This window comes from Watersipora subatra, chromosome 3, assembly GCF_963576615.1.
Source record: "Watersipora subatra chromosome 3, tzWatSuba1.1, whole genome shotgun sequence".
NCBI classification, from domain to species: domain Eukaryota; kingdom Metazoa; phylum Bryozoa; class Gymnolaemata; order Cheilostomatida; family Watersiporidae; genus Watersipora; species Watersipora subatra.
In genome coordinates this window covers 55,467,069-55,494,181 of record NC_088710.1, presented here as the reverse complement: position 1 = coordinate 55,494,181, position 27,113 = coordinate 55,467,069, and the positions used below count along the sequence as shown (strand labels likewise).

The window sequence follows — 27,113 nt, the reverse complement described above, 5'->3', positions numbered from 1 at the left end:
ATTTTATGGAAAATTAGCCGTGACGCCGAGGCTACATGGTCAGTACAATTTGCTGATACCCACCACACTCAATACCGAAATAGTGGACAACAATGGTTAAAGAAAACAGGCAATACAACTGCCCACGACACAAGCGTTTCAAATCTTTGCTATCCATTTGATATGCTATGTCCTAAAAATGTGCTACATGTATTACACATGTGCTACATGTATTACACGTGTGCTCCATGTATTACACGTGTGCTACATGTATTACACGTGTGCTACATGTGTGTTACATGACTGTAGTATGCTCAATGCTGCACATACATCTGCTTTGCTCATGTTCTGAGAGCTGCACATATGGTATTTGGCAGAGATAGAACCAAAATGGAAGCTGCATGGCTAGTTTATCTGTCTTTGAGCCAAGTTGAACATAGCATAACATAATAATGTTAATCACTGCTGTATTTTATCTAAGATCATCAGCCTCTTGTCTGCATGAACGTAAATATTTTAATAGCCAGTCAATTGTTGTACTTCATTATATATACAAATGAGAAAATATGCAGGAATAACATTGATGAGAGTTAGGTGGGAATTGTGGCATGATCTGAGAGACCGATCTCTTCGAAGATCTGCTCGAGGTTAGACATCATCTTCTCCATTTCAGCGTATGCCTGTAACAGAAGGTATAGCTCTCAGCTAACAGAAAATACGCAGCCGCTGACAAAAAACATTGTACACTGTCAATGGCAAGTAAGCCCTACCTTATTCGCCATTATGATATGTTTTCCTGAGCATAGCATTTACTTACATTGAATTGGCAACAAGTACTATTAGGTTATTATTACTTATGTATAATTGAGAGTATGGATTATGTAGTGCGTAAATTATAACTTGTTCACAACATGTTGGTAGTCAATCAGAATCACAAACTAGTTTACTGCTAAGAGTATGACTTCAAAAGTCGATAAAGGCCAGCCTAAACACTCAACAAGGCAATGATAAACACTTTTGGTATTGAAGCAGTCAGTAAACTGCATACGGGGTACTGATCTCACAAAACAATTTTATTTTGCAAAAAATGTGTTCCAGTTTATTAAAAGAGTCAATCTGCTAAAAATGACATTGCTTTTATGTGAAATATTATATATGAGAGGTAATAAGGCCATTTAATTGTTTTTAAATTTAGTTATGAAGATAGAACCTTTTTAACTAATATAGCAACTAACCTCAAATGTGACAATTTTCTAAACTTGCTATAGTCATACCTGAGCAGTCATCTTCTCCTTATATTTCTTCTCTTGTTTGGGATCGATTCCCACATTTGCTTGGTTAGCAGGCTCCACTATCGTAGACGGAGTTATCCTTCCCTCTGCGCCAGCATTTGTCAGTGAAGCAGCAGCACGAGAGGGTGGAGTTTTCTTAACAGGTGATGCTCTGTCATTCTTCTTTGCAGCCTCTTTGCCCTGCAATAGCATGTGCCAATTTGATGTTGAAACTTTACATGGTTTTAAAATAATACAGGTCAATTTAAAAAAAATACAATGTATCGAAGGTCAAGGTAGCACTGCTAATTCTTTCAGAGATTGCTTAATTTTCTCTAATACCAGGTAAATTGCATTATTTGATAGCGCATTTCATACTTGCATAGTGAAACTGGTCGGAACCGGTGTAGTGACCTTGAAAACACCGATGCCAATGTCCCTACCTTTGCTTCCTTTTTAGGTTCAGCTTTGCCACTTTTTTTCTCTTCCTTGTTTCCTGTTTTAGGAGTAACTTTAGGCACAGCAGCTTTTCCACCTAAAGAATCAGTTTTTGTTTTATCCAAAAAACAATATATACTGAAAATTTACGGATGAAATGTAAGAACGCTTACAAACATCAATGAAGAAGGAAAGATAAATCTAGTTTAAATGTTATATTATAGGGCTACTACTTTTGACCGATCATTATTCTACTACTTTACAAATATGTAAAAAATATGTAAAAGGATCCCCCAAATATTTTTATTATTTTGCAATGCTGTTTTAATAGGTATAAAAACAGAATAAAGAAAACAATGCCTGCAGATTTAAAAATAATTACAATGTATCTGCAGACATGATAAGCAAATAAAGGCATTGTAAGTTCCTATATCTTCATAGCAACAGAGTTGTTGTGTCTTATATGGAGTATGATAGAAAAGGGGAGACCAAGTAACTCCAAGTTTAAACTCATCACTCATAAAGAGATAGATGTGCTTAGTTTTGTTACTCAACCAAACTCGTGCTTTGGGGATTTGCCATTACCGCCTTTCTTATTCGTGTCTGGAACTAATTGATCGACAGACTTCTTAACTGTCTGCTGCGCTAAAATTGTTTAACATAAAACATTAACTAAAATATTGATACAAGTAGAGATAAAAGCAGAGAATTATGTGCTAACAAAGCTGACGTTTAAAGGTTTCTATGGAGTGTTTCCTAGTTAAGCAAAGTTCGCTTTAATTGTAAATCTGAGATATGCCACGAGACTCACAAATATTACAGATTAAACAATTGTTATAAGCAACTAGTATTGCAAAGCATCATAAATTATGAAACTTGATAATACTCACAGTAGTATCGCGTGTAAGAGAGTGAAGAAGAAATATATAAGATAAAAATTGAAAGAAAAAGAAAGAATTAATGTAATACTAATAAGAAATCAAATGAAGTAGCTAAAGCATCGGTGAGTTGTTAAAGTTGCCAGGCTACCTATGCGTAGCCCGTGCCATCTAGTCATATACATCTAGCGTAGACATGTGATATTAGGAAAGTGTTTCAGCGCTGACTGAGAAGAACGGACACCAAATAAGCCTTGAGGGAGTTAAGGCTTTAAAGAATCACGTCTTTAGTGACTGAAACACTGTAAAGATATATGTAATCTCGACTCATGTTATTACTTAAATAATATAAATTGAACGCTATAAAATATATCACAATAACATTTTACACAAACTAAACTTTTTAGTACCAATTTAAACATGATTAAATTTGATAACTCGAAATCATAAATAATATTTACAACAGCTGAACGGAAAATTAGAAATAGAAAGCAAAAGAATAGACAGCAATGAGGGTTACCTGACGCTGCCGTTATATCGACTGACAGTCGTTTTTTGCCAGCGGACAGCGCTGCTGATGAATGATTTGACAACCTGCGACTAGTTGTCGGAGATGGGCCAGGAACATCACCTGGGTTGTGGATAGTTAGGGACACGGGATATTACTTACTACTACAGCATATCTCTGTCTGCACAACTTACAGTACATGGTACAACAAAGCTCGCTACTACTATAGTTATAGCGATAAAATCCACAATAAAGCTCTATTTTGGAGTTGTGCTCTTTTATAAGACAAAGCAACTCCTCATAAAGACATCAAAAGCTGCTGAGGAACTACTCACAAAGTAAGATAAATGCATAATATTATACAAATAGATGCAACCATAGCAAAAATATGAGATGTGTTCTAAACGCTTTGCATCTCGAGCAGGTCAGGAGTCACAAGTTCTGAGGTAAGTATTCATACCTACATAAGTACAGAGTATCATTATAAGTTTTTAACTCAAGGTGCGAAACTGTAGATCAAGCGACGAGTTTTCATAATAATGATTAGAATTTATAACAGGCCATATCTGAGTCAGTTTTACTTAAATCTTTAAAAATGAATATCAGAATTAAAGAACCCGCTACGTCTGAGCCCATACAAATCTAAAAACAACTGCCACCGCAACCTTGAAATGACACTTCTTAATGATTGTTATAAGTTAATTTTTATTGGTTGCAAAAAACTGTGTTCATGCAAAACATGAGCATAGTCATGTTTGTAACAGCATTCTAAAAATATAGTTCTAGATATGTTAGAAGCACTTTTTTGTTTTAAACCTCTAGAGTTATTACAAATTTAAATTTATAAATTATAAATCTAAAGAGATTCTTAGTATCTTGAACTGACTTGAACTTATCAACTTTCCAAGTACTAAACCGTTTCCAAGTACTTTCCATCTACTAAACCTCAGCAATGTAAACAATTCACTGAATTCAATGGTGAAAGACTGGTGCAAAACCTATATCAATTGTTACATAAAATACATACAACAAGGCCTACATACAGAAAGGAATGGAGGACACCTGCTGTGTCTACAATTGTAAATGAGTCCAATAAACTTACGAACAGACTCATCAAGCTTATCTTCTTGTTCTCGCTCTGGTAGACCTAAGAGAGATCTGATTTGCATAGAGTGACCAATCATATTATCAACTGTGTTGGAGAATGTCTGATAGCTACAAAATATGGCATCTCAACTGAAGCAAAATAGTAAAGAATTATACTTTGAAACCTGAAGGTTAATAGAGTTACTTTGAGATCTACTTTTTATCGGAAAACTGTGATATAGCGTAGCGAATAGTCTCATAATAATAATACGCTGTCATTTGTTCAAGGGCCCAAAAAGAAATGACAACTCCTTAATAAACAGCGCGCGTTATTACACAGGCTGCTTTAAAACATATATAATATAATGTAATTCATTCAACAGCTCAAAAAAGTAAAATAGGTCATTAACACAAACACATGTTTAATACTATGTAAAAGACTAAATAAATAAAATAATAAAAGGTCTTTATGTGGATAGGTTATGCTTAGGTTTTAAGATAGCGTGGAAATAGAGATGCGCTATATGTTCTAACTTCTACTAGGTATATTTTAAATGAGCATGTTTTATGTAGTTTGTGTTAGACCTATATTGTACACATGGTATCAAAACGAATGCATAGTATAAAACCACAATATTTAAAAACTAAATTATATGCCACAAACTAAAACAGCATAATAATAATCAGTAAAAAGAGTTTTAATGGTGACTTCAGCCCAAAGACATGAATGTAAGCATAGACTTAGCAAAACGTGTTTTCATAGTTGATAGAAATAAACATTGTAACTTACTCTAACTTTTGCCAAAGAAAATTCACATTAACCTAATATACTTTTTCATTATTTTAATGTTTGGAATTTTATTTTTAGTTTTCTATATTATCTTTTAAGAAGCTGCAATGTTTTAGCAGACTTCAAAACATGTTTGTCGGAAACTACTTGGAGAGTCAAATCAAATATTAGTTCAAATTTGACATCATATTTTGAAAGGTTTGGATGCTGATTTGATCGAAAGTTGATGTGGAATTGTACTGCGTAAAATCTCCTAGCAAAAGAGACAGGCTCAATTTTGACTAAATACATTGGCCTTGTTGCTCAGTAACACAAAATAATGTGACACATTGACCATTAACATAATAGTACAAAATCTAATTTTACTTATAGAGAGTGTGTACTTACCATGCCTTGTACATCTTCCTAAGGCGAGGAGTAACATGATGAAAAGATAGCTGCACAACCGACTCATTGATAGTTTCCAGAAAATATGTTTTTCTTTCATCCTCATCGCTGAGTTCCAAAACTGCCTGCGTGAGAACATGAGGTTTAATGTTGCATTTATGAAGGTTATTTGTTTGAACTATGGTAATAATAACCTTCCATTGCTGCCAAGAGACAACAGTTTCTGCTGCTGATAAAAATTTTTGCAATAAACAGGACATAACTAACACACAATATGATTTGGTCATTTCTTAAAGACTAATATATTTAAATAAATAGTGCAAATATTTGTTTCCCAATATAATGCAATGCTTTTGGTTGCATGCCCGCTCTGATTCCAAGACATGTGTGATAAAATCATCAAATTTGTTAGAAAATAATTGGGTTAAAAGCTCAAATCAAAGTAGTATATTAAGATCCAACCGTCCTACAACTTTTTTTGATTGTCACACAACAATCATTATTCAGTCAGCATTTATTCTGCATACTATTCTACTATAAGACAGTTCCGTCTCATCAACCCTAAAAACTTACTTTCTTAAACTCAACCACATTTAGATTCCACATAACAACCTCCTCATCATCATTTCTGTTTCCTCCATCCTCGTCGCCATCCATAGTCGGCGGATTAACAAGCATCTTGTAGAGCTCTTTGAGTTTCTTAACTACGTGGTGCTTATAGTGAAGCTAAAGTGAAGTATAAAATAGATACAAAGTTGAAGTTAGTAGGAGGGTGTGATGCGCATAACGCAAAGAACATTGTTTATGTTCTGTGGACAATTCAATGAATCAGTGATTTATTACTCTATCACTCTGATGAATCAACAGCATTGTAGCTCGAGGAAGCAAAACAAAATTTCTTCAGACAAACAGTCATCTGAGTACAGTTGTTACCCAATTTACTAGAACAAAGATCCTATCTATTAAGTAGTATAATGGGAGTAGTATTAGCTGTACTTGTAACAGTAGCTAGTAGTAAGAGTAATAGTATTGGTAATAACAGTAGTAGTAGTAATAGCAGTAGTAGGAGCAGTAGTAGTTGCAGCAGTAGTAGTAGCAGCAGTAGTAGTAGGATTAGTAGGAGTAGTAGTAGCAGGAGCAGTAGGAGTAGCAGCAGTAGTAGTAGGAGCAGGAGTAGTAGCAGTAGTAGTAGTAGGAGTAGCAGCAGTAGTAGTAGTAGGAGCAGGAGCAGTAGAAATAGTAACATCAGTAGGAGTAGTAACAGTAGTAGCTAGTAGTAGTACTAATAGGAGTAATACCAGTAGTCTAGTTTAATAGATTACATTGATTGATCTAGTAACAAAGCAAATGACTTTTTTATAGCAACAAAAACACAGTAAATAAATTAAAAGGTAAATTAAGACTTTGAAGACTATACAGTAGAACAAAAAAATCATCTACCTGTGGGTTTTGTCTTTGGAATACCTCTTCCTCAGTGAGATATGAATCTACAGGAGACTTGGGTCTTTCTGGTGACTTAATACTGTCCACAATCTCATCGATCAGGCGTCTCATCTTCTTCCAGATGATATTCTTCTGGAGTTTGCTCTGTAATTTAGTTTCAGATATGCAAAGATATAATTTTTATATCATAGGCTCAACGTCCTGTGCAAGATTACATACTAACACCACCCTAACTTATTGCAGTAAAACGAACTCTAAACAAATTAAAGGAATCTATAACTTTCTAGAAGCTTCTATCAGAAAAGTTCATGATCAATAAAAATGAGCTATAAAAATAAAACCCAATCATATGTAAAATAACACTAAAAATACAACATGGAACACTATAGAATTTTATACAATGTTGATGTTTTACCTCAATAAGCTCTCTCTGTTTTTGTAGCTTGTCTTCCTTAATAGCAACTCCTCTGAGGGTGACTACAAGAGCCGCACCTCCAGCAATTACAGGGTGGGTCTGAAACTGCCACTGCTCCCCAAACACACCAGCTTTGTCTGACTTGAAAACAAATGGAAAGTTGAGTGTCTGTCCAGGTAGAATCACTCCACTGCTAGTGTTGAAGTAGAATCTTTGTACATTGGCGTTCACCAAGTCAAAAGGGTTTGACTTTGGTAACATCTGCAATACGAGAATGAAATTATCACTATGATTAAAGTTTGGACCAAAAGTGTGTAATTCAAAACTTTAGTGCATCATTTTCACTTGGTTTTATTCACAAGGAATTTTATTTAAATGAGTAAATCTAAACAAGGAATGGTGTGGTGGCTGGCTTTCATGCCTATCAATTAATGCAGTTACTGATGAAAAAGGTGTTTGTTTCACCTGTCTGCTCCTTGTTTAAACATTTTATTAAAGAATGCCTGTTGTTCTGTATAACTTAAACAGTAAATTTTGTAAAAAAAATCTATGAAACTGTCGTACGAATGTTTACATGTATATTCCAGAAATAACTCTTGGAACTGTAGGTTTTTATAGCTTCGGTCATGGCTATCGTAATAGTGAAATGTGTAAAGCTGTCTTGTATTTAAATTATATACTTCACACAGCTATTTATAGGAGCAAGCATATTTTCTCCTAGTTCTATTTCAGATCAGCAGCTCTCTATAATATATGCGGATGAATTTTGTTGAATAGGATTGATACTCAGCTAGCAACTACAGTTTACTCAACATTTCATTAAATTTTTGTCGAAAATCGTGAAATCAATTTAGTCTCAGATCTAACGACACCGGTTGTATAAGAACATCAACTCTTACCTTCCAGCTGAAATACATGGCTGTTGTTCCCAGGTTAATAATTTCTAGAATTGAAGTAGATCGACAGCCGGCGTGAGCCTCAAATGTGACTCGTGCATCGACAGCCGTTGTATCGAGGGAGCCGTAGCTATCTCCTGTCCACTGAAGCAACTCGCCAGCAAACTTGATAGCTGGGCCGAACATGGGTGGAGTATAGACATCAGGGAGATTAGAGAGAGGGTCTTGATTCTCATCTCCCACTTCAGGTATGGACGGTGTAACCAACTTCTCGCTTGCGGGTGTTGCGGCTCGGATATATCGTTCGTATGGATTGTTGGTGCCAATAATCTCTAACCCATCTGACGCTGGTTTATGTGGATCCAAGTCTTGCATGACTGGTTTCAACTCAGAAATTCTTTCACTCAGAAAGCTTGACTGTGATAGTGGAATGTAATGTTGAAAGTAGAAATTAGAAAGTAGCCATGCACAGTTTTCTTTAGGGTATGTACGTATTGTCAGTAGGTAAACGTACTACATCAACAATACATCAAGTGCCAATAATCCTTTATAGTAATTAATACCTCATAAGTTATTTATAACGAATTCCTTGCTATGAGAGTCACAAGGTAAAATCAATTGTAGCCATACCTAAATGACCACATATAAAAACCTTGAGTGACTAACATTTGTAAATCTGAGCGAACTGGTTGTTTAAAGAATCAATCAGACTGCTTTTTGTGAAAACTCACTTCATAGTGTTCTAATTTCTTACTGACAAAACAGAATAATAGCTACAAAAGCAAATAAATTTATTTCCAAATATAACAAAGAAATAACCCACAAACAGCAGTAATCTTTCCAACCAGCTTTGAACAACCAACAGACTTATTTACTAGCTGGCCTCCAATATTGGGCAATTTGTAGTGCTAGGAATACAGTTTAGTTGCGTAATAATTTTGAAGTAAAGGCTATATCATTCATTACAAGATACACTATCTTACCCTGTGCCATGGTTTATTTTGCATTCCAGATTTTGGACGGTTACTACTCAAACCTTTTTCCTTTCTGATTGAAGCCGGAATGTCAACATGCTCTATTGGAGGGGGATAACCTTGTTGCGTCTGGCTCATGGTCATGCTACAGATAAGTAGAAAACAGTGGCTTAAATCAACTGGAAACTCTAACATCTACTAAACATGAATCACAACATGCCACTTGAAATTATTATCTTATCTTATTGTTATCTTAACTAAAACTTTAGTTAACATCCTGTAATCCAGGACTGTTTACAGGTATAGATCAAGCAACAAGTTTTCATAATACTAATTAAAATTTACAAGAGGCCATATCTGAGTCAGTTTTACACAAATCTCTAAAAATAAATATCAGAATTAAAAAATCTGCTACGTAAAAGCCCATATCAGATTTTGCTTATTATGATGATAATAAGGAAACCATCTAAATTTTTACAATGATGCAGTTATACAATTACTACAGTAAGTTTTTATACAGCGATAGTGTAGCGACACCTAGTGCTGCGTCGGTGCTGAAGCTCTATGCTGGGCCGACTAGCAGATCATGCTTCCGTAAGGCGCTATAGTAGAGTGATGATTGAGAGATGACTTGTCAAAGTTGTATTTCTAAGAGGTAAAAGACAAAACAAACCGTGGATGATCAGTTAAAAACTGCTTCTTGTTACAAGGGTGATTTGTTACGTCACTAGTTAATCAAGAGCTTTCATTATTACTGCATCACGTGCGCGGTTGTTGATTGCCATAGCCGTTTTCTTGCAACCAAGATGAGTGTTTTATGCATGGCAAGGGTGTTTCGCTTCTATACAACGATACTAAATCACGACAGAATGAGAGAGACACGGCTGTCTCCATGATGGCATTGCAGCGCCAAATGGAGTTGTGTCACTACGCTATTAATGTATGGAAACTTAGTAATATAATGAAACTTACTGAAGGCCTGAGTCTTCGTCTCCAACCAAATGCCTTTGCTGCCAGAACTCGCTGCCGACCCTGTAACCTTTACCATAATCTACTGCAGGAATACTCCTGTCGATGAGGTACCTCAGCTCCTGTTTCTTCCGATATTTGTCAACCTGGTTCATTACTAAATCCTCCTCAGGCTTTCCCAGTAGTCCTGAGAGATCAATAGTACACCTTACATAACACAGTTATACAGTTATGAGTTGTCATCCCTCAACATCATCTTAGACAATTCCACAACATAAAATAATATTTTTTACTGCGGATGCATTTTCAATTTTATACATACAACGCTATTGACACAGTCTTAAATTAACAGATAATTAAATAATTAATTAAATAATTTATTATTATAGTACTATCTAATTATTAAGCATAAACTAATGGCAATTGAACAAGCAGTCTTACTGGAGATGTGCCCTTGTTGGAGTTTTCTCTCACACATCTTGTTTTGCCAGTGCAGCAGAGCATTGCTTTCTTCCACATTTTCACAAACAGGTTGAGTAGTTGTCTCCCCCTTTATTAGCACAGACTTACGATACTTCTCTGGTAGGATGGTAGGAGTCTGCACTCTGTCCTGGTCCCTGATGTAATAATCCACAGTTAACTCTCCTGTAATAGACATAAAGTGAAATACAGTAGACACTACTATAACATATAGGCTACTTCCTATGATGTAAACTTCACTTAGCGTAAAAAATTTAAATAAAATTTTTGCTTTGTTCAACTTAAAGAATTCTATATAACGTAAATATTAAGTCGGTGCAAATTCTCAAACTCGAATTGAATTATGCGCATCTTGTAAATAGTTTTAAAAATATCGCTTGCTCTTTGGCTGCACTTGAAAAAGAAAGCATGTATAGGATTAACTTTATTATATACGTATACTAGAACCCTGGCAATCTAGTTCAAGATCGTTAGGTATGTTGACAAAGCATAAAAATAAGTAGTCGTGCAATAATTCAGAAAAACATGTAACTTTATTTTATGTGCATAGTTCTACATATTTTGGTGTTAGCTAGCGCATTTGTCTTGGCTGAAACCTCAAATAGATTCATAAGAAAATAAAATAAATTAAAAAGATTACTCTACAAATATTTTTAGCTAAAATAATAAAGCTGGCCAAATTAGTATTTTGTAAACAATATTTTTTAAATAATAAAATGTTGACCGTTTGATGATGAGATATCATGTGTAATAGAAGATAATTTTGCACTTTTGGGGTTTTGGATGTTTTCTTACTTTTGTAAGCTCACAGTAAATGAAATCACACAAACCGAAGAGATTACAAATGTTTTAAGGATGCAATGAATGTTGTGACAAATGCGCAGGCATTACCAGTCCTTCAGTCTCCATCAAATCAACCTGTGCCATTCAGCAAATTAGGAAGCCACACTATGCTGAGACAGACTTGACCAGGATGTTACCTTTATTCTCTGCAGCCACCTTGAACTCTTCTAGAGTGCCGAGGATGCTGTGAGCAATAACATTTCCATTGCCGTCAAAAATAGGCCCTGAGTTTCCTTCAGTTTCAACAGGTCTCAGTGGGGCTCTGGGTGGCGCCCCTTTTGCTACTTTTATGCTAAAATTGTTGTATTAACATGAAAAAATTATATTGAAGCAAAAGCTTTAAAAATAGACAACAGATATTATTCTAAATGGTTTCAATAAGTTCTTATAGCAAACATACATGTAGTAGTGTGCTAATGTCAACTGTTATTAAATTATTTACAATAACTTGGCATGTGACCATTCTGACTTCTATAAAAATCTTTACAATTTTTAATTAAGTTCACTTGGTAATCTGTTATCACAGATATTTACCATTACAGAGGAATTATCGGTGTGCTGATCCACTTACTTTTTGGTAATGCGCGGTGGAGGTGGATTTCTGTTAATTTTCCTAACAGTAACAGGTTTGGAGTCCTTGGGAGCCTGAGGCATCATATCTGCTGTTATCGATGCTCGTATCTATAGCCCAATATCAATTGAGTAAAAAACTTGTCACATCTTAGAAAAGAATGTATTATATACAATATATCCCTATTATTAGTGTTACTCTTTATTCTCTCTCTCTCCATAATACATACAAGCTCCGCTGTAGAGAGAATACAATCAACTACACAGCCCATCACGATGGTCTAATGAGACGGTAGATTGAATCTGCAGATGGTACACACTATGCAAAAGGGTCAAGGCTAGACAGTCTAACCACTCATTAGTTTGACAAGGCATAGCCTGGGAGCCTTATAACATAGACACTCATAGTCAGTCTACAGTCTACTTTTTGCTGAAAACGCTAAATTATCAGACTACTGGCATACGTATAATGGTTAAGGACTAAAGCTCAACATTACTCATATCTATGCTAAATTTTCAGCTGGTGAAGGTCTATACACAGTTTTAGGTGAATTTGGAAAACAGTAAACTTTAAACAGATGTTGTGATATTCCATATATGAAACTCAACTATACATATAGCAAATATGAGTATTTAACAAACTAAAGCATATTATGATTTAAGAGAATGTACTTGGTTTAGCGCGTCCTGTTTGATGGCCAGGCTCTGAATCTCATCATCGTTAAGTACAGATGAGTTACTGTCTCCATTTCTCTCATCCTCTAAGCCCGGTGTCGTTGGCTTATTCTCAGGTGTGCCTCTTTCCTTGTTTTTTCCTCTTGGTTTTTCTACAGTAGGAAGCTTACAATCAGTGTGTTCACCAATCGTGTTTTTTCCTTGTTACATTCTGGGTTCAAAAGTTTGGAGTTGTCTACCTCCGTAGTAACAGCGGCTCTTGAGCCATATTTGAGGACAATATTATTTGCAGTAGTTCACAAAATGATTCTCTAACCACGCTTGCCAGAGTCTAAAACTTAAACGCTGATCATTCCGTTCATTTACTTTGAGATCTTCAAAAGTTTTTCTTTCTGCTCTTTCTTTCGCCCAACATTAGTATTCACTTTATTCTCTCAGAATTGAACTGTTATTTTTATGCATGAAAAAAAAATCGGTGACCAGTAGTGGTGGTCATATCTCTACAAGTAATGACATTTTCATCAAAGTTTTGCAAGGAATAAGAAGTTGAAGAAAATACATTTATTTATATAAAAAATAAACACAAGTACTTTTCATATTATAATTTATGTTATATTTTGTATATTATCTTTACGCAAATTGTTTATTTGATACTATTTTGTTTATTATAATCTACAGTACTGTCATGGCAGTAGCAGCTCACAACTGTAACAACTCTTATCACAAGTAGGATTATGGAAGTGCTTTATAACTTTCAGATAAATGGAACACAGGCCAGAAGCCCTTAAAATTAGTGGATCAGCAGGCTAAATCACATAAAAACAGCTAATTTATAGTTTGAGCTAATTTACTTAGTTTTTACAAATATCTAATATGAATAAATTTGTTTTATAAAGTTTTTTGTCATGTCTTATATCATTCAGGAGAATGTTACCCTAGGACACTTATATTTCGCTAGTATTTAGTTTCGTGAGTAGCACACAGAGTAAAATTTCGCTGCTCTGATGAGTGCGAAAATATAGTGATGTGAAAATAAATACAGTGGAACAAACAAATTAGATTCCTCAGGTCCGGTCCTCTAGTAAAAAAAGTTATTATATTTGCGACTAGTTTGTATTTGTAACCCGCAGGTATAAATGTATGGCAGAAATCGATAATTCAACGTGATCGCTTGCTGCCATTTGTTTCTTGGACTATCAATGACGTCTCGGTCCTTTCCGTCGTGACCGATATGGTACCAATATTAGATCTCAAGTATTTATAGCAAGCGATGGCCATGGCACGTTTTGAGTTCACAATATTTCAAATTTTAAAAAAATCAAATACAGTACATGTCTCATAAAAAAGAAAATAGATAACAACCAACATCACAACCAGAACTGTTTTACATGGTTGGACCTGGTGAGGGTTGTTATCGTTTTTGGTTGGCAGTAAAATTCATCACTACAATAAGTATTATTTAATTGTATGACTTCACCTACCAGACTTTCATCCTCATCAGTTACAAATTCGGTGACTAAACTGATATCATCATCTTCTTCGTTTGTCTTGGCTTTTCCAAAAAAACTTGTTATCGTAATTTGCTTTGCCATGCTGCTCATTCGGTGTATTAACGAATTTACTAGAAATTTCCCAATGAGCTCAATCACACACAAAATTATCTGCATTTCTAATATCACGATTTTGTTGTGGATATCAATGAACTACAGGGACGTATTCCCTTGGACAGCTGGCCGGCTAAGACGCCCCAACTTTTTAGGAATTTCATAGTCCAACGGCTATAGAAAGGTTTTTATCGCTGTAGAATATCACTTTATTCGAAGCCATAGATACAAACGTCAACTTTTAGTAGTTCTTAGGCGTCATTATTATCTTCATCAGCGGCAAAATATTCTTGTTAACGACTTTTATAAAGGTTTGCAAAATATCAAGTTTTAGCAAACATCTGCTTGCCCATATCCTACTTAATGAACTTGAAATAAAATCGGCAAAAATGATCTTTGTTTCTGATTCTGATTCTGATTAAAAAGAGTCTCGAGACCTCAAAAGGAGGAAGTGGAGACCGTTTGCATAGATTGTATAAGAATAAAAATTTATCTATTTGAACAAGTGAATTTAAAACATCAATTAATAAAACTTTCCTGTTCTAATGATCTCCCAATCTAATATCCCGAGAAGTTCGTGGAATGAAGCTGTTAAAATATGTGTTTGTGTTGCAGGCGATTGCCTTTGGAGCGTTAGACCGAGATGATCTGGTGTCATACTGGTGTGGTTGGGACATTAAAAAATTAAAACTTTCAATTAGCGCTGAGTGTGTGCTATTAGATAAAATGTTTATTAAAAGGTTGAGTCTTGCTCGTTTTCTTCTGATCTCTAAAACTTCCAACTGGATATTCTCTCGAGCTTCCGTTACACTAGCAACTCCTTTCAAATTACATATAAATCTCACGGCTCTTCTTTGTATAAATTCAATTTGAGATATGTGTTTGACTAAAAAAGGGTCCCAGACCTCACAAGCGTACTCCAAGGCGGGTCTACATAAAGTCAAATATGCGATTTTCTTTACTTTATTAGGAGCATTAAAAAGAACCCGTTTTATCATTCCCAAGGTTTGTAATGCTTTGGTACAAATCGATGTTATATGGTGGTCCCAGCTCAATGTATTTGTAATAATCACGCCCAAATATTTAAAGCTATCCACAACTTCCAGATTGGTATTATAAAGGTTGTACTCAGCTGGGACGCCAGAGTCTGACGTGAAATTAAAATTTACAATTTGACACTTTGTTACATTAAAAATCATTTTGGACTCAGAGGCCCAATTTTCCAAGGCAGTGAGGTCAGACTGAAAATTTATGCAATCATGGTGATTATCAATTCGACTGTACAGAAGAGCGTCATCAGCAAACAGTCTGATGGTGGAGTGTTTTAAAACTGATCCGACATTGTCAATATATATTAAAAAGAGTGTGGGCCCCAAAACGGAGCCCTGCGGCACTCCAGAGTGGACTTTTAAGGGTGCTGATGCATGACCGTTTATAATAACTTTTTGAAATCGGTTGCTTAAAAAATTTTGAATCCAATAAACAATCGAATGATGGACCCCAGCACCTAAAAGTTTAACTATAAGCAGAGAATGTGATACCTTATCAAAGGCCTTCGAAAAGTCAAGAACTGCAGCGTGTATTTGCTGATTTTCATTATTTGCATCCATAAGATCATGGACAACAGTGACCAGTTGAGTGGTACACGACAGTCCATGCCTAAAGCCGTGCTGATGCGAGGAAAGATTTAGGCTCTTATTGATATAGCTCAAAATGATGTGTTCAAGCATCTTGCACGCTATTGATGTTAGTGAGACAGGGCGATAATTTCCGGCGAGAGTCTTATCGCCTTTTTTATAAACTGGTGTGACATTGGCTAATTTCCATGCAGAAGGTAAACTTCCGGTATTTAAAGAGTATTGGTAAACCAGTGTGAGCATTGCTGACACTGTGCTGACGTCAACCATGAAGTCCTCTTTTCTTAAGCCGTCGGGCCCAGGGGCTTTGCCCTTTACAAGACCTACGATCATTTTCTCCACGCCCTCACAAGTGACTATTATTGGACTGGTGCTGGTATCCGGTAAATCGTATTCAGGAAAAAATTCATCTGCCTTTGTGAAAACACTTTGAAAAAACATGTTAAAATTATTAACCATCTCCGACTCTGATTGCATATTAGCTAGTAGGGCGGAGGGGCTGTTCTTGCGACCCTGAGTGCGCCTCATAAAAGAGAAAAAAGGTTTGCTTATGCCAGCCCGGAGTGGTTCGTACAAAACTCGATTATAATAATCCTGCTCAATTTTGCGAAACATCTTTTTATTTTCGCGTCTCATAATTTTGTATTCGGCCATCAAGTCAGGAGAGTGTGTTTTTTTAAACTTATTGTATAGTTTTCGTTGTTTGCACACAGCCTTACGTGCCTGAGAGTTGAACCATACTGGTTCCCTGTTATTTCGTTGTTTTATTGTCTTTTTAGGAACAAAATCACTGACAGCAGATTTAACGGCTTTCTCAAAAATATTCCACAATTGGTCAATATTGTGTCCTGTTTTTATCGCGTCCTTGATGTCTTCCAAAGCTTGAAGTAAAAATTTCCTGATTGCCATGGTATCTGCTTTTTCATATACAAAATAAAAATCTTTGCTAGCTACCTTGTCAGTTTTTGATATGTTGAGCTCAACTTCTACTAAAAAATGATCACTCAGACCAGGTTCCACAACCTCAACTTTTTCAATAAATTCTGAGTCCGATGTTAAGACCAAGTCTAAAATATTTCCTTTAAAATGTGTCGGCCTATTGACCATTTGTCTAAGATTATACTCCGCCAAGCAGCTCAAAAAAATTTGATGACAACCTTTATTGTTTGAGCTTATTTTTGTCGAATAAGACTCCCAATCAATATCGGGAAAATTAAAATCACCCATGACTAATATCTGTGATAACGGAAAATGTGAAAAAACAAACTCAAAAAGCTGATTCAGGCCCTCAACAGATCCAGATGAGTTCCCGGGTGGCATATATACGCATACGATGACCAAGTCTAGAATAAAAATAGATTGCTTGGGTATGTGCACTGCGACAACTTCAACAGGGTATATCGACAAACTCAAAGGAATCAATCTCGAATCAATTTCCGAATTTACTGCCACCAAGACTCCACCACCATGAAGATTTCGATCTTGTCTATATATTTGCTTATCAGTGTGGAAAAGTATTAAATTATCATCAATTGAGCTGTCCAAGTGAGTCTCTGTTAAACAAAGAATATCATGCTGGTAAGACAGAACCTGAATCTCGTTTATTTTCCCCTTAACCGATCTGCAATTCGCTAACACTACAGTTATTTTCTTACTTCCACGATTTCCTTGTTTTTGATTTTGAAAGTTTTGGTTGGTTCTTTGCTCCTGATCTGTTTTAGCTCTTGTCGAAGACGAAAATCCTCTTCTTGTTCAGATTTATTTAAATCTAGTCGAGCAAAGATCCCAGGTTTTTTCAAATCATTAATGGCTTTCAAGATGTCCCATTTTTTATGTTTGCCTTCTGTGCACAGTTTCACGGGCCTACACTTATTAGTTTTTTCCTTTTGGTCATATTGACCAAGTCTGAACAAAGAATCTTTGTTTACTGTGGTTGTTAGGTGACATTCATCCAATATGGATTTAACACTTTCCATGGTCTCATCAATATTGGATTCTTGTATACCAAAGATAATAACATTTTTGTCGCGAATGTTCTTAGACTCGGTTTCCTCTTTTTTGATCGAGGTACTAGCTGCCTTGGCTATGACTGCTGAGTTGGTCTCCAATTGGGAGACTGCCTCAGCGTATGTTTTCTGAATGTTATTGATCTTACTATCTATTGAATTGCTAATAAGTTCATGTATTTTATCTACTTTAACCTCAATCTGCTCTAGCCTATCAGCATGAATATCACACCTTGCACAGAACCAGTGCAAACCTTTAGTACTCAACAGATCCAAGAGACTCTCAGGGACATCAACACATAAACCGTGGAACCAAAAATGGCAAATCTCACACTCAATGGATGACCCTGAACTTTCATCTATGGCTTTTTTACACTTGCCACACAGCTCTGCATTAGCATAACCACAGCCAGGACCTGATGTTGACATGGCTTTTTTCCTTATAGTGTGTTTTCCACCTGCCATGATGATCACCGAGTTTAGTAATAAATATTAAAAACTTGGGACTTAAAATTTAAAAAGATCCCACTCAGTGTCATATACCTGGTAGCGCCTGAAACGGCCGAGCTACCCTTAATGTGTTATGTTAGTATAAAATATAAATCAGGATAAATAAAGGATAATAAAAAGGGGTAATAAAAGGTATGTGAGAGAAATTGTAAAAAGAAATCTAGAAATCTTCGAAGAGCTCTGAAAAGCACGACTATCTCCCAAAACGCGCGAACCGGAAATCAAAATCTTTTTTGTTAAAACGCTTAAAAAAAAGATGTCTTCTTTCTGAGCTTTTTAACTGCATACAAGTTTTGCCTGTTTTAATTTTAAAACGTTTTGTCAGTCACATCAGCTAAAACAAAGCAAATCTCAAAAAATAGAAAAATGTTGATACTTGCCAATAAAATTTTTTAAAACTTCACGTGAGAGGCCCGGCTGAGGCCCTACATAAGAGAAACCTGTTGGGAGCTTACAGCACCCCCCCCCCTTCTCCACACCCCAGATGTTCATAACTAGTCGTCTAACATTAGCCCCCCAACTTGCAACCAGTGAATAGTAACAGGCCTGCGTAGAACATAGCTATTTAATTTCGAATTTTCGCTAGTTCGTTATGATAGTTTAGTTTCGCGCATGAATTTTTCGCGTGATGATGACTCCGCGAAAACGCGAAAGTTAGATGCCGCGAATACTTAAGTGTCCTAGGGTATGTCGTTCTCTATTCTCTTGTCAATAATTATAATGCCTCAAGAAATACAGATGTAAATATAATAGCTCTTGTCTACAGGCGCAACTTATGACTTAACAAGATGATAAAGAAATACTCTAGGTATAAATTTCAGTGTTGACCTATTACAGTTGTAATAGACTTACTCATACTCACCCAATAGGCACGCTTCAGATGTCTGTTTGCTTGAAGACTTAATCAAACAAATATCTTTTATTCCAAAAATTTTGACTTTAGTTTTTAATGGCTTCAGCCCATTTTTATCTTCATTTTTTATGGAGCGTTTTCCTATTACACTAGTGCTTTTGACAGTAGAAAACAGAGATGGTTTGTTACTTGAGCTCATGTTCACATCTGAACCGAAAATGAAGCATTTGGTTAGGTAGTTGCTTCGATCCGTAAAGAACTAATTATCTGGTTGAATGGGTATTACGGAAACATCATGTGGATTAGCTCAAGAAATTATGGATTAATGCTCACGACTGCATGGGTCATGACACAAACAATAGAGGCCTGAATATGCAGTTCTCTCTATGGATATAATTTATGTATTGGTTTGAAACATAAATCATAAAGTGTATAATTGATGAACAAATCCTGTTACCAGAAACATTACATCACGTCACTATTTTTGTCTGTATTACTTTGGCTTTTGTTACCTAAAGTCAGGAATAATACTTATGCCTACGTGTAACTGCGTAGTATGAATGCCCATTCAATATGAACTATAAATACATTATTGGACAATGCAAAAGTCATCACTGCTGTGAAGAGTAAGGTATAGGAGAGAAAAAGTGAGAAGGACACTCAGGTTATTGAGTACATGTAATTGAAAACAGCCAAATGCACAAAAAAACTGAAGTATGCTTGTGAAATTGAATTACTTGGCAAATAAAATAGAGTATTGTCGAGAAAAATAAACTTGGCAATTTTGGAATCTTTTCCGGTATGACTAATTATGAACAAAAGTTTGAATTTTGTATCTTCCGCTACAAACCGATAGTTTGTTACCTGATAATAGCTGTTCGATAACAGGTTTCAATATATGAAGGTCAGAGAAAAGATATTTTGATTTTCACGCAAGTTAACAAGCTGTCATAGCGGCATTACAATTCCAGCCATACGTACCTCACAAGGCTTATCACCGTATATATACACTATTTTTCCCGGTAACTGGTTTATAAACAGTAAGTCTCAACGCAATCATAAACTTAAAATTATCCAATAATGATAAAACCCATATTTTGGGAAGGAGTATGAGGCCGGTATGATGGTTTTGCTAAGGTATGTATGTGATAGTTGCTTCCAACATATTAAAAACCAACAACTCAGCACAACTACTTCAATTAGACAAGCTAGATTCCATTTATGAATCTTTTAGGTAACTTTTGGGACAATTTAACATTAGCCAGATACAGTTATTAAATGACTCATAAAATTAAACCCATCAGGTTCAGTAAGATACCAAGAATATGAATACAGTAGACATATCCTAGTTTTAGACTCTGCTTTAAAGCAATGTACATGTGACATTGGCTGACAGAGGAATAGTGCAACCATAGGAGTATGCAAGGCTCTGACACGAGATACTGAGACACTGAGAGAAGACTGTGACGGGAGCTATGTCGAGTGTTGAGTAAACTACATTAACAGGTGTTTAGAAAGCTGATTGCTCACAAACTAAGAAATACATTTTTATTATTGAGCAGCACCAAAGGGTTGTTACATTATTTCAATTCTTTTAACATCTGCCTGACATGATGGTGATTGACAATACAATGTTGTTTTTTTTACTTGTATTGGTTGTCTGAAAAATCTGCTTTTAAGGTGATTGCAGTGAGCCTTACTTGTTAGTGTCTCAGCTGCTGGTTTACTGTTGCACATTTAAAACAGCAAATGAGAAGCTTAGGCACTGCGCTTTAGTCTTATAATTCTAATTTCAATTTTCTTACTAAAAACCTGAAATGAGGTAATGGGAGCATGAGAACTCTTTGCTGTTGCTATAATATTTATCCAATTTTCTATTTTTACTAGTAACCATTAAAACCATATTCTGTTGCCTCTACATTTGACTTTCCATCATATTCCAAAATATTTCTAAGCTCTCAAGTAGTGCGAGGCCAAAAAGAGTTGAAAAGAGCATTAGTTTTAATTGCAAGCACAAACAGACCCTTTCGTTATCTCCTATGATAAAGGTATTTAGGTGTAGGTGCATATTTATCCACTATCACCGCACTTGCTTTGGCTCATGTAAATAACTTAACCATTGCCTGCATCTTCGCTCCTCTAGTGAAGGAATATTTGTAGTATGTTTTAACTTTGTAAAGCTAACTATGTAGTTTACTCTAAAAACAAATCGCAGAGCTTAGTTCTGAATCTTTTCCAGCTTATCTATGTCATGTTTCATGTAAGGATCAGATCCCTGGCAACCATACTCCAAGGCGGGCCTAACTAAAGCTTCATACAAAAGTTTTCATGTTTTTGTATCAGCATTTTTAAAACCCTGCCAATTGTTTCTAGCAACCTGCTTGCCTTCGATGATTTGGTGTCTAAATCTTTATTCCATTTAAAGTTACTATCAAGCTCTATGCCGCAGTATGGATTATGGTTTATGTTTTTCAGTTAACTATTGTTAAGAAAGAACTCCAACAAAGAACTCATTTCACCAGCTGATAGGACAGAGCACCTGGAAGCATTAAATGATAGCTGCCAGGTAAAGGCCAAAGACAGAAGTTTGTGCAGATCATCTTGCATGATATGAGCATTTTGTCTTGCGTTATACAAAATATGTTTTTTCATGCAAAAAGAAGTAAATAAAAGTGCTGGATAAAAAAGTCAGATCATTTCGCTGACACCAGCAGTGATTGGCTATAATAACTGCTAGGGTTAAAATAAGCAAGAACAAATGGATGCCTTGTCAAGTATGAGTAGATCTTATTTACATGCGGCTACATACTGAAAGTTCAATAAAGGGTAGTCTGGTAGTAATCAAATAAACAAGCTAAAGATAAAAACATCATATGTACATATTGTAGTTGAGAGTTATCTTTCATAAGTTTATGGATTAGCATAGATATTGTTATTGTATAATAAGAACACCAGTAATTATGGCATTATGTATTGTTCCTCCATGATTTTGATTAGTTAAAACATTATGTACAGTTCTTGTTTGACTGATTGACACTGCACTGTTATGTAATGATTAGTTTTGCTTCAGTTGAATACATATCTTCTTATGGTAAAGCTGGTTGTTAGGCTATGTTAATATAATGGCATCCGTGAAACTTTCGGACTTCATCAAATCCTATGAAGATAGTAGTACTAGTGGGGAGTTTACTATGTGGATTAGCAAACCGGAATTAGCAGCAAAACTGCAAAAAAAAACAAATTGCAATTTTTCGTACCATTGTTTCTGAATGGACTGGCTTTTCAGTACACAAGCAGCTTCCTGATGCTGTAAAGGATGACTACCTACCAGAGCTGAAGGAGTTTATAACTGCATGTAGTATCAACTGTTGCAGCGCACACTCACAGTTACTCACAGTTGCGTGAGAAAATATTACAAGATGAACTAATTGTAGACGTGTATTTAGCGGATTTACACCAGCTAGTTGAATCAATAGGTCAAAGAACTCCTGAGTCGCTGCTCAAGTGTACTTTTGTACCAGGGTTATCAGACAGGGTGTCCGATCAGTTAAAGGGGACGGCCTCTGTAGAAAAAAATGGATTTGGATGTAATAGTGAACCGAGCTAGAACGGTGCTATCTACCACTTCCAACTTTAGCTCAGCCTACGTATGCAGCACTGTTAAACAATTAGTGGCAATTAATAAGACTGCATGTTGTTACACCTGTTTTAGTAACAACCATGTTTCTTGAGAATGTCCAAAGGGATGACAAGCACTTGAGCAAAATAAACAATTTTGAGGTTTCTACTGTAATCTGGTGGGTCATAAGATTACCCAATGTACCAAGGATCAAGAAAAACGAGAGTGAGGGAGTGTCTACACCGGATGTTCACCCAACCAATACTCAGCAAAATCGGAGCTTCCAATTGTAATTATAAACATTAAAAACATGCTTGTGAGAACCTTTGTTGATAGTGGTTGTGAACAGTCTGTTGTTTCACACAATGCTGTTGATAAACTGCAGTTAAGAACTACAGGTCCGGCAAAACCATGAGAACGCTTAATGAAAGTACTACATGATCCAGCGGTGAAGCTCAACTGAAAGCTATAATAGATGACAAGAGTGTCAAGCTTAACTGTCTAGTTGCACCAAAATTAACTTGTGAATGCGAATTTATTTTAGGAGTAGATGGAATGTATAAATCAGATAGTGTGACAGCTGGTTGTAAAATTTGGTTGCTCGGATAGTTCAGTGGTAGTGGCTACAGAAAAAATTCCACACTCAAACAGTTTATGCATTGAAGATATGGACTTTATAGCTACGTTCGATAGCAATAAGTGGACAGTTAGCTGGAAATAGATAGAAAAGCAATCATTTCTAAAAACTCAATGCGGAGAATATGCGAAGTTCAGTGAAGTTTAGCAATGGATTAGCCAAGGATGGTTAAAACCACATAATGTGAGCATTCATGGTGAGGTAAGTGGAGTAAATCCACATATGGCCACTTTGCAAAGTAACAAAAATGGCAAAGTTAGACTCGTGATGGACTATGACCGTAAGTTGTAAGCATGTAACTAGTAACCCAGGAAACAATGTAATAGTATGTCATGAAAATGATGAGAGCTGACGTGCATGCTAGATTTGCAGAAAGAATATTTACAGGTTCATGTATATGTGTCCTTGGGGCGGTTTCAAGTCGTGCATTTCAATGGCAGATTTTATGTGATGACTCGTATGGGGTTTGGGTTAAGTGTGGGGCCCAAGATCATATTTCGTATGATATCCAAAGTGTCATCCCTTGATGATAGTGTGCAAAGCAGTTGCGATCGCTATATTGATGACATTATTGTAAGTGAAAAACTTGTTCCTGTACACCAAGTAGGATAGCACTTGCAAAAAATTAGTTCGGTTTCTAAGGGCTCCACATATCTCCCTAGTGCATGCGTGTGTGTAAGGCTTGAGAGTCAAAGCTTCTAATACCAGGGTTCTTGAGGGAAGCAGAGATTCTGAGTTGCTGAGTTGCTGAGTGAGCGATCTCAAGTAACCAAAAGGCAATTGTACTCAATATGTGGGAAGTTGATAAGTCACTATCCATAGCTAGATGGCCCAGCGTAGCGTGCAGTTACATGAAACGAGAAGCCAGCACATATGATTGGAACAGCTGTATTTCTGTTCAGCTAACATGCACTTCAAACTATTCAGACCATGTTAGCTGAAGTGCTAAGAAATTTACAGAAGCATGACCCAGTCAGGTGTGACTGGAAGAACACCAAAAAGTGGCATCACCCTGTTTGGTGTGATGTCAGTAGCTGAGCAATTGGTGTGTGTAAAAATTGACAGTGTGCTTGTAGAAGACGCCACATGGTTACAAGGTATCAATAATAGAAATCATAAAAACGCCGCAGAGTTAGATGGGATGGTGAAAGCTATAAATATGGCTATTAAATAAAAATCAAGAAATTTGGAGATTTGTACAGACCTGGCAACATTGTACGGCTGGGTAAAATCAGTGCTGAATGATGTGAAAAGGCCTAAAGTTAGAAGTCTGAAATGATTGTTAAAAGAAGACTTGGCTTAGTCAGTAACTTAGTTGAGGAGCATGGCTAAACCCTTGGAATTTCACTAGCAAGATCAGAACAAATAAAACTTACGAATTAACAAGAGTCTTTCAAAAGTGGTTAGCAACGCAGATACGTAGTATGGACATAACGGTGTTTTAAAGTCAGGAAGACGACTTGCACAAACTTCACGGTACTCATCATTTAAGATTAGATCGAACTCTACATGCAAAAAGTAAGTGGGTGCTGGCATCTGCAGAAAAAATGTAGAAAAAATTGTGAAACAATATCATGTGTGGAAGCGTGTAGATCTGGCTCGAGCTCACTGTGAGGCTGGACAAGTAGGTGTATTAGGAAACTGGCTTTGATTATCAACTGATATAACCTATTACAATGATGTAGCACACTTAGCAGTAATAGACTGCAACCCACATAAATATGTCATTTGGAGGAAGCTACGCAATGAAACGTCAGCGGCAGCAACTAGGAGCAACTAAAACTAGTGACTATAACTAGTCACTATGGAGCAACTAGAGCAAACATTTAGTGAGCAAGGTGCTCCAACTGAACTTCTGTCTAACAATGGCCCATGCTTTAGAGCCTTGAGTTCGTTGACACGCAAATGGAACATCAATCACATATTTAGTTGTGTATTCAGAGCCACCGGAAATGGTATTATAGAGCGTAACCATCGTAATATTAAGCAAATTCTAGCTAGGTCTGGTGGTACAGTCAGTAATATGGTTTTCTGGTACAACAGCTTTTCTAATAACGAGAGTTGGTGCCATGTGAAAGAGTGTTTTGTTACACAACACGAACGCCAAATGTCAAAAGCAGTGTTTCTTGTGATGTTTGTATAAACCCATACAAGATTGGAGATCAGGTGCTTGTGAAGCCAGGTTCAACAGAATCCACCTTCGTCTGAAAAACTGGCAGCATTACTCACATAGTCTCAAACATCGCTGTCAAACTCGATGGAGTTACATAACACATAGGAGATGTTAGGTTTTGTTGGCGACATGTGACTGACCAGCATGCATTTATTATGAGATTGATGCAAATAATACACCTAAAATTGTGAGCCTAACGTAAATTTTTCATACAATGGCATTATTGCTGATGGTGACCATTTTTCCCAGTCTAAAACAGACCTTCTCTCTCACCCGATTCGGATCGTAAGCCACCCGCATGGATTGCAGACTTTTGCATGACATAATATTTTGTTGATCTGGAGATCAGGAGAAAATGTAGTTGAGAGTTATCTTCCATAACTTTATGGTGCAGCATAGACAATGTTATTGTATAAAAAGAGCATAAGTAATTATGGCATTATATATTGTTCATCCATGATCTTGATTGGTTACAGCATCATGTACAGTTCTTGCTTGAATGATTGGCAATGAGCTATTATGTAATGATTAGTTTAACTATAGTTAAATACACATCTTATATGGCAAAGCTGATTGTTACTATTGCAAGCAATTATTACACAGCACATAATTATTAAGCTAACCTTTTTAGGGGCTTTTTAGTAATTGTTAGAAAACGGACCACTAGTAAAACATACCACTAGTAAAAGTTACAAATGAAAAAATTATATTTATAATAAAATCAATTAAAATCTTAATTGTCATTATTAGCATGCCAATTTAGTGTAGCTACTTGCGGATCTTCACTGTTAAAAACAATACGTACCTCAACGCTACGCGTTTTAGACTACATATTTATCAAACTTAAGAACTTCGTTAAATTAAACATTAATAATGCATGACGAAGAAAATGGAAAATATGTACAGTTAACGACTGCACACTATACCTGTTGATTTAGGTCTATCTCTATCCTTTTTTGGTCCTGGCGGTTTTGTTCTGCTAGCATTCATGGCGATATTCAGAATATGGTTTAGTTTTCATAAAATTTAGCAAACGAACCTACCACAAGAAGCACATTGTTGCTAGGAAGCAAAAATCAAAAGAACTGGGTGAGTAGGGGGAGTCGAGCGTGAAGCAAAGGGCCTCTCAAATTTGCTTTATATTTTGTAAACCTTAGGTTATATTATACTTCGCCATTTATTCAATTTTTGTCGTGAGATCTATGGTCGCAAATATCAGCAAAACTGAGGCAAGAGTTATAAGAGATCAACGTCTCGAATCGCGCGTGATGTTTCCTAGGGGAAATGTCAATAACGTTGTGCGCTAGCAGGTGTTTGCGTTGCTCGATAAATAATATAGTACGAGACCTTAGAATTTCAGCATCATCATAAGCTGGGTTTTTTCAATATTTGTACAAGTATAATTTATATCAATTTAACACTAACTCAATTTTAACTTCACACTTCTTGTTAGAACAAACATTTTCAGATAG

General features: G+C 36.0%; 1 protein-coding gene across 1 annotated transcript; it reads right to left on the bottom strand.

Annotated features, from left to right (window-relative positions):
• Positions 1 to 454: 454 nt before the first annotated feature.
• LOC137391140 (MYCBP-associated protein-like) lies at positions 455 to 26,651 on the bottom strand. The gene is made up of 16 exons (XM_068077504.1): positions 26,568 to 26,651; positions 12,600 to 12,754; positions 11,929 to 12,038; positions 11,495 to 11,649; positions 10,476 to 10,679; positions 10,038 to 10,221; positions 9,075 to 9,210; positions 8,095 to 8,508; positions 7,196 to 7,456; positions 6,778 to 6,924; positions 5,911 to 6,063; positions 5,338 to 5,462; positions 4,177 to 4,289; positions 1,694 to 1,785; positions 1,254 to 1,451; positions 455 to 659 (listed from the first exon to the last, which is right to left on the bottom strand). The coding sequence occupies exons 1-16, from the start codon at positions 26,629 to 26,631 to the stop codon at positions 570 to 572; spliced, it is 2,601 nt and encodes an 866-aa protein (XP_067933605.1). The 5' UTR covers positions 26,632 to 26,651; the 3' UTR covers positions 455 to 569.
• Between the last annotated feature and the right edge of the window lie 462 nt (positions 26,652 to 27,113).